At 36.9% G+C, this 12,360-nt stretch overlaps 1 protein-coding gene across 1 annotated transcript in view; it reads right to left on the minus strand.

Moving 5' to 3' along the window:
* adamtsl4 (ADAMTS-like 4) overlaps window positions 1–8,212 on the minus strand; it is a 79,753-nt gene extending 71,541 nt beyond the window's left edge. Inside the window, exons 1-2 of the mRNA XM_056474614.1 lie at window positions 8,051–8,212; window positions 811–880 (exon numbers count right to left, since the gene is read on the minus strand). Of these exons, the coding sequence (XP_056330589.1) occupies window positions 811–880; window positions 8,051–8,073 (93 nt within the window). The 5' untranslated portion in view covers window positions 8,074–8,212. The remainder of the gene's footprint in view (window positions 1–810; window positions 881–8,050) is intronic.
* Window positions 8,213–12,360: the final 4,148 nt, after the last annotated feature.

The following is a 12,360-nucleotide window of genomic DNA, read 5'->3' on the forward strand; positions in this document are numbered from 1 at the left end:
ACAGCTCAGATGCTCCCGCAGGACAGTCCTACATCACAGGCCAGATGAGCAAACAATGGAAAGATCAGCTCACACACACACACACACACACACACACACATACACACACACACACACACACACACACACAGAAAACTCCGTCATCGTAAGCTGCTCAGAAGTCCACATTCATTCATTCACTTTCTTTTCAGCTTAGTCCCTTTATTAATCAGGGGTCACCACAGTGGAATGAACCGATAACTAATCCAGCACATGTTTTACACATAGGATGTCCTTCCAGCTGCAACCCAGTACTGGGAAACATCCAATCACACACATACACTATGGACAATTTAGCTTACCCAATTCCCCTATAGCGCATGTGTTTGGACTGTGGACTGTCAGATAATACTGCAGAGTCTGTTGTATAAACAAGTCAAGAGGATGAGTTGCTACTGAAGTTAAAAACATTACAGTTTCTTACGCCTGAATGCTTTTAAAGTCGTCATACAGTCACCTTAAAAACACATGCGAATAATCACTTATAATCCGGACTCAACATTGGAGATCCTGCGTTGTGACTATTATGAATGATCACATTGCCATATCGATGCTGGAACTATATACTGCTAATATCTCTATCCTTCAACCAATCACAGAACAGATGGTGATGAAAACACCCCAGACTGCCACTCAATGACACTAAAACATCCCAGCATGAAAACCTCTACGACAGCTTCATCTCTCTAGAGGCAGAGTATGGAAAAACATGACCTCTCATTATCTTCTACTGTCAGCTATAAAACAATCATCATCATCTTCATCACTCACCGGTTTCTCTGCTTCATCCGCTGTTGTTGAGGGCAGGACGGCCAGCACACAACACCAGAACACACACAATCTGTGGAAGAAGACAACAAATGTTACACACCTGAAGATGAGCAACTGCACTCTAAAAATGCTGGGTGGCTGTGACCCAGTGAGGTTGTTTTTGCTTTCTCAATTAAATCACTCTTAAAGATTTGGGCTTTTATTAACCCAACGATTGTGTTAAAATTTTCATTTCAAAAATTAACCCAACATGTTAAAATTTGATTCAACATTAAGTTAAAACAACCCAGCATTTTTAGCAAGAATTTAAGCTAAAAAAAAAAAATATATATATATATATATTATTGGGTCTATATTTGACCCAATGTTGGGTTACAACAACCCAACATTAATAAATGAATGAAATAGACTGCTGAGTGCAATTAATCACTCTAAAAATGCTGGGTCAAATATGGCCAAACCCAACATTCAGGCTGAAAAATGTCATTCAAATTGAATTAAAAAATTAACCCCAAATTAGGTTTGTCCATATTTGACCCAACTTTGGGTTACAACAACCCAGTGTTGTATACCTGACCCATTTTTCTTATTTTGATTGTTTTTAAGGGGAGAATGAGGGTCAACTATCAACAAACCCAACAGATAAACTGAATTTAAATGACATTTTTAACCCAGTGGTTGGGTTTGTCCATATCTGACCCAATTTTGAGTTACAGCAACCCAGTAAATAAGTGAAATTAACTGCTGCATGCAATTGATTGCTGTAACAATGCTGGGTTGTGGTGACCCAACTCTGCGTCAAATGGCCAAACCCAACCGTTGGGCTGAAAAATGTAATTTGGTTTATCCATATTTGACCCAACATTGGGTTAAAACAACCCAACAATCTTAACATTTCTATTTTAAATAGAGTTTGTATTTGATGGTTTGTTTGTGTGGGGCGGGGGTGAAATGAGGGTGAAGTATGGACAAACTAACAGACTCAATTTAAATGATTTGTCTTTTACTTGGTGGTTGGGTTTGACCATATTTGACCTACAGTAATGTTGGGTTACAGCAACCCAGCATTTTGTTGGAGTGTATGTAAAACTGAGTAAATAAGTCAAATGAACAAATGAATCACTCTTAAAAATGCTGGGTTGTGTTACGTGACCCATCACTGCGTCATATGGCCAAACCCAACAGTTGGGTTGAAAAATGTAGTTTGGTTTATTCATATTTGACCCAAAGTTGGGTTACAACACTCCAGCATTTTTAGAGTGCTGTTATCCTGACCATTTTTCTTTTTTGCTATTCGGTTTTTGCTATTAATTTTTATTTATTTATTATTTGTGGGGGGAATAAGGGTCAAATATGGACAAACCCAACAACTGGGTTAAAAATGTAATTAAAATTTAATTAAAAAAATTAACCCCAAATTAGGTTTGTCCATATTTGACCCAACATTGTGTTACAACAACCCAGCGTTGTAATCCTGACCCATTTTGCTTAATTTTTCTTTTATTGCAATTCAGTTTTTTAATTTGATTGTTTGTTTTTAAGGGGAAAATGAGGGTCAAATATCAACAAACCCAACAGATAGACTGAATTTAAATGACATTTTTAACCCAGTGGTTGGGTTTGCCCATAAATAAATTAAATAAAATGTATGGTATCAAATATGGACAAACCTGATCTTGGGTTAATTAAGCTAAGAAATGAAACAACCCAATGCACTTCATATGTACATGCATGTTTTTAAATTGCTCATTTATTGTATAAATGAATCTGCATGTAATTACATCTGTATTGTTGTAATAACATTGTCTTACATTGGGTTTTTTTATTTAAGTGTCTAGTAGATATTAATAACTCACTGCTTTATATTTATATCGTTTAATTCCAAGCTTCAATAACTAACGTATTGCAAAGTACAAAGCATGCTTACATCTCTCATCACTCAAGCTGTCAAATGAAATGAGAGCGATGCTATAAAAGCACATTATGAGCATATGGTCAATTACAGGATCAACAAGAAGCTGATGAGATTAATCTTCAGACAATCAGGAAGATGTGTTAACAAGCCCATGTGCTCCAATACTTCCCAACGGCTTTCCCAGAATGCACCAAACCCCGCCCTGTCCGGCTCCTATTGGCAGCCTCTTCTGCGTATGACTTATGCTGCAAACATTCCCAAATCAACCGCATGCGTTTCATAACCCAGCGCCTTCAGCCCACTTGTGCTTTTGATTGTAACATGTCTTCAACGTTGCATCGTGTTTGAGATTTTACAGAAGAGAATCATTAACCAAACGCAAGATTGAAGTATATGGTTGATATGGGTGTTTTCCAGTACTGGGTTGCAGCTGGAAGGCCATCGCTGTGTAAAACATATGCTGGATAACTCCTGATTAATAAAGGGACTAAGCTGAAGGAAAATGACTGAATGAAATGTGATTACACCGTGTGTTTACCTATGGACTAAAGTGAAGCAGAGGTAACCCTGAGTTGTGTTTCCAAACATATACAGTGTGAGAGAATACAGAATTGATCATCAACAGACAATAATCCTGAATCGTGTCAGTGGTTAACCCATTAAACACTCATTAGCGGTCAGGATCAGTGGCAGCACATTCATTAATCATGGTTAATAATAAGACAGTGTTATTTATTGGTGGATTACTGTGACGACAGTGGACAAGCAGTTAATGACAGTGTTTACGCGCACATTATTTCCACACACTCTGTTTAGGCCTTTAATATATTGGGTAACTTTATTTTAAGGTGTCCTTGTTATGTAGGCGACACTGTGGCTCAGTGGTTACCACTGTCGCCTCACAGCAAGAAGGTTGATGATTTGAGTCTCAGCTGGGTCAGTGTTTGTTTCTGTGTGGAGTTTGCATGTTCTCCCCGTGTTGGCGTGGGTTTCCTCTGGGTGTTTTCCCCCACAGTCCAAACACATGCACTATAGGGGAATTGATCAACTAAATTAGCCGTAGTGTATGAGTGTGTGTGTGAATGAGTGTGTATGGGTTGTTTCCCAGTACTGGGTTGCAGCTGGAAGGACATCCGCTGTGTAAAACAGATGCTGGATAAGTTGGCGGTTCATTCCACTGGGGCGACCCCTGATGAATAAAGGGACTAAACTGGAGGAAAATGAATGAATGAATGTTGCATGTGTACTTACTGTAGTAATTACACTGTAAAAATTGTCCCGACAGCAAATGTTTTAGGTCATTGTAACTTATTAAATTAAGTTAATCATGTTCCAACTTAATTTTCTAAGTTACGCAAGATGTTTTAAGTCAGTTTAACATAATATAAGTTGGACTTATAAAATTCATTCAGCTCAAAAATTGAAGGCAACCAGGATTCTTTACAGTGTAATTATGCATAGTTATATTCAACTAACACTAATCCTAACCATGAAGTATGATGATGCAATTAATAGTGCTGTTAAATGAATAATCATGATTAATCACATCTAAATACAAGTTTGTTCTTCTATAATATTTATATATATATATATATATATATATATATATATATATATATATATATATATATATATATATATAAGTGTACTGTAAATATTTAAGTATATATGTATAAATACACACACATACTGTACATATACAAATATACAACATAGTATACATATATATATATGTATAATTTGTATTAACCAAATGTTTTAAACTATAGTCATGCATATAAATAAATACAAACAGTATGCATAAATATATTTTGTAAATATGAACTTTTATTTTGGATGCGATTAATCGTTTGACAGAACTAGTAATTAATTAATATTGCTAATATTAATATTAGTAGTTAAATGTATAGTTACACTTTAACAAGAACACCTCAAAATAAAGTGTGACCAATTGGTATATATATATATATATATATATATATATATATATATATATATATATATATATATATATATATATATATATATATATATTTATTTATTTATTTTTTTTTTTTTATTGCAAAAATGATTAGTTTGTTATTAAAAGGGACAGTTCACCCAAAAACTGAACATTTCCTCACTGTTTATGTACGCTTTTATGGATTTCTTTCTTCTGATGAACACAAAACAAGATATTATGAAGGATTTTGGACAAAAATCAGCCATTAACATCCATATTAGCAATAAAAAATACTATGGAAGTCAATGGCAAATGTGTTTTTCCAGCATTCTTCAAAATATCTTCTTTGTGTTGAGAATTGATGGATGAATAAATAATGATAGGCTTTTGATATTTTGATAACTTTAACAGTATATGAGCACATGTAAACATGGCCTGTATTCTTGTAAAGGAATCTGGATTTACAAACAATCCTATCAAACTGTTTCAGAAGGATCTGAAACAGTGTGACCTGTTGAACAAGGCTGTTTATTATGCAGGATTACGGATTAGTTTTACATGTTTTAGCTATCGATTTCAGAATGTCGCAGTCAAACTGACCCAAAACATTTTTGCGAACGATCATGATCACTTTGTGGTGCAACAGAGGCTCACTGTATTTTTTGTTTCAACTACTGAAGTCAATGGCTGATTTTTTTCCCCAACATTCTTCAAAATATCTTAATTTGTTTTCAACAGGAGAAAGAAAGTTCTAAATGTTTAGAACCACTTGTGAGAAAATAGGTTTTGGGTGAACTATCTCTTTAAATCCTACAGCAATATCTGTCTGTGTGGAAGTAACTATGTTAGAGGAAACTGTTCACACTTTTAAAGGCACAGTATGTAGTTTTCTCCACCAGAGGGCGTGTATTCGCAACAAACAAAGGCGTGTTTTGATGACCGAGTGTGGAATCATGGGAGTTGTAGTCTTTATCATCCTACAGGACTCCTGTGGAAATGAGTGATGATGATTCAAGACTTATTATTATAGTAGTATGAAGCAAAGCTGAAAGAAGTGAAACCAGAGAAACTCTCAAGCAATCGCTGATAAGAGACGGGCAGCAGGAAATCAGCAGAGCTTTTATTATGACACAGTCCAGCACTTCTGGTTCTACAGCTTCAGACTAAATACATTTTAGGCAGTCTAATAAAACACAACCCTACTGAAAAAATTGCTTAAACCAGTCTAGGCTGGTTGGCTGGCTTTAGCTGGTTGACCAGTCTGGTTTTAGAGGGGTTTTGGCCACTTCCAGGCTGGTTTCCAGCCATTTCCAGCCTGGTCTAAGCTGGTCAGGCTGGGAGAGGACCAGCTAAAACCAGCTTGACCAGCCTTGCCAGGCTTTGAGCCCAGTTAAAACCAGCTATGTCCAGCTTAAACCAGGCTGGTAAAGCTGGTTTTAGCTGGTCATATTCCAGCCTGACTAGCTAAAACAAGGCTGGAAATGGCTGGAAACCAGCCTGGAAATGGCCAAAACCCCTCTAAAACCAGGCTGGTCAACCAACTAAAACCAGTCTACCAGACTATGCTGGTTTAAGCTGGATTTTTCAGCAGGTACAACATATTTTAAAGCCTCGCTGCTGTTTCTCTGCTTTCTAAAAAACAAAAACAAAAAATCGATGGTGTGTGACGTCATTAGCATAAACACACACTCTTACAGTCTTACTAGCTAAAATAACACATTTATCTGGATTTTAACATTCTTCCAAACATAATGTGAGTCAGCTAAATATGTATATTGTTTAGATGTTGTCATGAAAAAAAACTAATGTGAATAATAATAGATTAATAATTCATAAAGCTCTATTAGCTCGGGTGTACATGAGGATTGTTTGTAACCAGTAATGTTTATCTGTATGGGTTTCCACATCATCAGTGGTTTACTATTAGTACATTTCAAAACAGTGTAAAATGATGCATGACATCTCGAGTGCAGCCACAGACCCGTAATCATAGATGTGGGTTAAAGCGGCGCACCGCGGAAACCCCAGGGCAGCACCGGGCCAGAACAGCCCAGCATCGGGCTCGCTGAAGCCGCAGTAAAGACCCCCCGCCCCGGCCACGTTTTGGAGTAACCCGCCACAAAAACCCGAGTCCCCAGAAGAGCTAATCCCGAATGTCCCAACCACAGCTGAAAAATCTATTAGTGTTCATGCAAATATAAATACTAATAAAATTCTGCACAAACTGTTGCACTTACCTAACACGTCTAAAGTCATATCAGGTATCGATGACTATGAGAGAACTTGCATGCAAAATAGTTCATTAATAGTCATTATTAAAGTGCAGTAGTCTAAAAGCGAACATACAATGCTCTTATTCAACATGCATGGAAGAGCTCCGAAAGAAATCACGGATCCGACTTCGTCCAAACTAATCCCGAATGTCCAATGCAGCTGAAAAATCCAATGCTTTTCATTTTCAAAATCTAAATGCTAAAATCAGCTATTGCTTACATTAAACTGTTGCACATTTCCCACACTTCCAAAGTCACATCAGCTACATACAAGGAGGCATGTCGAATTTAAGAGCAAAATAGTGCATTTATAGTCATTTCAAAAGTTCAGTGGTCTAAAAATACTCAATATGTGATATGTGGAAGAGCTGCGAAAGAAATCACGGATCCGACTTCGTTCCAACCACAGCTGAAATTTCTATTGCTTTCCATGCAAATGAAAGCAACCTGCTAAACAAAATCCAAATGCTAAAAAATCTGCCTATTGCTTACATTAAACTCTTCTAAAGCTATATCAGCTACCGACACAAGTCATGTCGAAACTATAAGAGCTATGAGAGCAAAACACTTAGTCATTTTAAAAGTTCAGTAGCCTAAAAAGCCTATATAAAAGTCCTCTTATTCAATATAGTGTACACTCCTATTCCAAATAGTTGACTTTACTAGATCACTGCTTGCTTTAACCACTCAGTTTTTACACAAGGAGACACTAATTAACAGAGATCTACATTAAAACGTGTTAATTCAACTGCTGTTTAATGTGTAGAAGTGAAGTAAGTGGTTGAAGGAAACACATTTACACGCAATAAAGTCAACTATTAGGTTTAAGAGTGCATCTGTTTGGCAAATGAACAGCTTTGATAACCATCACAGCCTATAACGCATATAAGTTTAGCTCTTATTTAAAACCAATGATCAATTCTTTAAGATTTCTGAAGTACATGTGCTCAACAAAGTTACAGAATAGGGTTGCTCGTGTTTCTGGACCGCTGCATTATTTCCCGTATAATGTCCAGGAGCCCGAGCTGAACCCTTATGGATGTTTCTGGACCTATTGAAAGCCTGAGCTCAAGAGATGCGCAGGAGCCCCGGGTCTGGGGGCGGTTTTACCTGCTCTGCGAGCCGCTCCTCATGCTGTGCTCCTCGGGGAAACTGCAGATCCGAGCCGCGGAAAGTTGACCGAAGAGCGCAGAAACAAACCGGAGCCGCGCGGAGACTCTGCGGGATCCTCCAGACTGACTCTCTGCTCACACACACACACACGGCTGAGGGAAGGAGGGGTGACTGAGGGCTTTTTTTTCTCTGTCCTTCGCCTGACAACTTTTTTTGTCCTTGTGTGACGCTGGACAGATCGGGGCCCTGCAGGGGACACAGTGACACACACACACATACATACTTGTACAGCTACCTTTATGGGGATTCCCATATGTGTAATGATGTTTCCACTGTACAGACTGTGTATTCCGTCACCCTACCCTAAAAACTCAACCCTCATAACAAACAATCTGCACTTTCACATGTTCAAAACACTCCATTCAGTCTGATTTATGAGCCGTTTTCCTCAGGGGGGGGGGGGGGGCAAATAATGTCCCCACAAATATAAAATGTACTAGTATTGCTATACTTGTGGGGACAATTCATCTTCAAGATGTCAGGAATGCAGGGTACACTCGCGCACACACTGACACATGTTGGTATTGGTGATTTATGAGGACTCTCCACAGCTGTAATGGCTTTTATACTATAAACACACACACATCTTATGGCCCTACCCCTAAACCCAATCCTCAGGGAATCGGTGGCTAATTTGAATGTTATAAGATCACATTAAGTTTGATTTTAAGCATCTTGTATTATAAGGACACAAGACGTGTCCTCAAAAAACATTTCAATAGAGTACAATACCCATGTCATTTTTGTCCTTGCAAACCACCAAAACCAGTGCAAACATACACACACTGACTCAATGACTCTCTCAATTCAATTCAAAAGAGCTTTATTGGCATGACTTGTCCAAAGCATTGCAGATTACATCAACAATGAAGAAAATATAACGTAATACACAAATAAGAACTAAAAGAAAGACTAATATAAGGAATAAAAATAATAATGCAATATATATATATATATATATATATATATATATATATATATATATATATATATATATATATATATATGTATATATATATATATATATATATATATATATATATATATATATATATATATATATATATATATATATATATATATATATATATGAGCAATATAACATGAGTAGCAGTGTGATATGGCTGTATATCGGCACTGGTGGGAGGCGCGCGTTGGCTTTAGTGTACCTCCAGTGCTTATATACAGCCCTATCGGCACTGCTACTTGTGTGATATTGCGTTTATACAACAGTTATGGCATAATGGTGTGTATAAAAAAGAAAATCAAACACGGAGAGTCTTAAAAACCCTTTTGTTAGAGGAACTACTTTCTTCCGCCATTCATTCACATCTGCAGCTGACGTCAGAACAGCAGAAGTCATTACTCACTCACCAACGTCTCTTTAGAGCTAGTGTTTGAGTGATTCTCTAGCGTAATGTCTAAAGTGGTGAAAAACAGCTGATTTTGCTCACGTTTTGAGATTATAAGGCTGAACAGCATGAAATGCCATCAGTCTACAGAGATTTCCCAGTATTTCTCTGTTGCAATCGGGAGATCACAATAATTAACCCTGAAAAATCCAAAGCAAAGCAAACACTAGCAGATTACTGTGGTATAAATACAGCACTACAACATACACAAGAGAGAGATCAACTTACCTGATTTATAAAGATTTGATCAGCTGTAGTTTAAAATTATGCTGATCTTTTCTCCTCTGAGGATGTATTATGCAGTATCTGTCGCCATCTTGTGGCGAAGCGTCAACCGTCTTTGCTCTGCTCAGTATAACAGGCTGATGGCCGCCGATGCGCTGTCTCTCAGAAATGATAGATATTTAAAATAAGCTCTATCTTTATAAATAATCTGCATGGTTGCAATCTAAACAACTACATTCTCAACTATAAAAGCCTCTGAAGTACATGATGTTGTCCAACAGCTGGAATATTTGTCAAACTGTAGAGAGTTTATTGATCTGCTGTCGCACTATGTGGGCGGAGTAATACACCATAAGGGCTGTATGATGTGCTGTTATTGCAGAGTATTGCACGGCTATCAGCCAATCAGATTCGAGAACCAGACAGAACTGTTGTGTTTGTGTGTGTGCGTATATATATATATATATATATATATATATATATATATATATATATATATATATATATATATATAGTATTTATTTATTATTATTATTAATATTATTATTATTGAAATATAACAAAGTTAAAAAGTAGTTTAGACCAGATGTGTAGTTGTAAAATACAATACACAAGTGTACAATTATTCAGTAATAATGGTTTGTAATAATGGTTCTGACTAGTTTTGTCCATGAAATATTTGCATATAATTTGCATAATTAAATAGTTTACTTTTTAAAATTGTTTTTAAACTATTTTACTATTTAAATTGATGAAAATTCTTATACTTTAATGCTAATACAAAGTGAAAATGAACTGAAATAATAGGAGAAATAATTTGTATTATGCATTATATTAATGTTAATTAATACTGTAAAGAATTGATTTGCTATTCAAAATTTCCTTTAATATCTGGACTTGCACAGACATTAACACTGAAGAAATAATCAATATTAAGAAATAGTATTTTTGAAGAATATTTCTAAGTAAATGTAAAGTAATACAGTAAACAGAGTAAATTCCACAGACTGTAAATTGTTTATTAGACTTTTTTCATTGATGGCTCATATTTATCAGCATACACTACTGATAAATGAGCTCATTTTCCTTAATTTTGGCATTATAATATTTCACTGCATATGTTTTGTGAAAACTACTGATTATAAAATAAAGAAAATAAAGTTTCTTTCCCACCGCCAGCAAAAGAAAGGCATGCAAACGACTTTTATTCACATTATTAGTGAATCTTGCAGATATTCAGTCTCAAGCCCCATGTGAAAACTATGAGACCACATTAAATATCTGACCCTGCTAATCAAATCTGTACTGCGGTCAATGTCAACAAATAAAGCTTTCAGTGCAGTTCAGGAGGGATCAGCATCATGATGCCTAATGATAGGATATTTTTATTCAGACCTCAAACCCAGCAGATAAACATCAGTGTGATTGGACTGAGATTGAAGGATTTGAGGAAATAACCCTGCCGCTGTGAGAGCTCTCGGCCGCTCACAAGTCTTTAAACGCAGATACAGATCCTGAAAACACGCTGGTGTGAAACTGAGAGTGTTTGTTTACTGTGGAGGAGAAATGAAGAGAACAGAGACGTCCAAACACCACTGATGAATGATGGAGCTCCAGGACACACACACACACACACACACACACTCAGAAATAAGGGTACAAAATCTGTCACTGAGGCAATAACCTTTTTAAAAGGTACATTTTTGTTCATAACAGGTCATTAAAGGTACATATTAATACCTAAGGGTGGCATGGTAGCTCAGTGGTCGGCACTGTGGCCTCACAGCAAGAAGCTCGCTGGTTCGAGTCCCAGTTGGCGTTTCAGTGTGGAGTTTGCATGTTCTCCCCATGTTGGCGTGGGTTTCCTATTAGCATGCTCCGGAATATACCATATTCACCTGTACCACATGTCTTTGGACTGTGGGGGAAAACATCCGGAGCACCTGAAAGAAACACACAGGAACGCAGGGAGAACATGCAAACTCCACACAGAAACGCCAACTGACCCAGCTCGAACCGGTGACCTTCTTGCTGTGAGGCGACAGCACTACCTACTGCGCCACTGTGTGCGGCAACAACTTGCGAATGTTATTAATATCGGCTCCAATTTAAATGTTTATTATTTAACTATATATCCAATTGTTTGTACTTTTGGTGATGTTTTTTGTCTATTTAGGCTTCAGATTGAGGGAGGTGTCGCAGGCGAAATGTGCTGCTTGTTTGTTTTGTTAGTTCTATGTACGTTATGATGTGTTGTGCCAGTCTGATCTCACGAGAAAACGTAAGTATTTTACGTTTTGTCAGTTTAGTGGCTAATTCGTACGAATTTGTACGAATTCAGTTGTACGAAATTGTACGATTTTAAAAAGGAGGCGTGGCACCAAACCCCACCCCTAAACCCAACCGTCATTGGGGGATGAGCAAATCGTACGAATTAGATCGTACGAATTCATACGAATTAACCACTAAATCAAAAAGTTACGAATTGCCGTGATCAATTGTTGGTTGTACTGATGTATGAACTTTTTAGGGACCCCCCCCTCCTCGAAAATGAGATCTAAAGGGGCTATCCCATTCAATAACTTAAATTCAAAATCAAGTTAGGTAAAA

Source organism: Danio aesculapii, chromosome 16 (genome assembly GCF_903798145.1).
Source record: "Danio aesculapii chromosome 16, fDanAes4.1, whole genome shotgun sequence".
Taxonomy (NCBI): domain Eukaryota; kingdom Metazoa; phylum Chordata; class Actinopteri; order Cypriniformes; family Danionidae; genus Danio; species Danio aesculapii.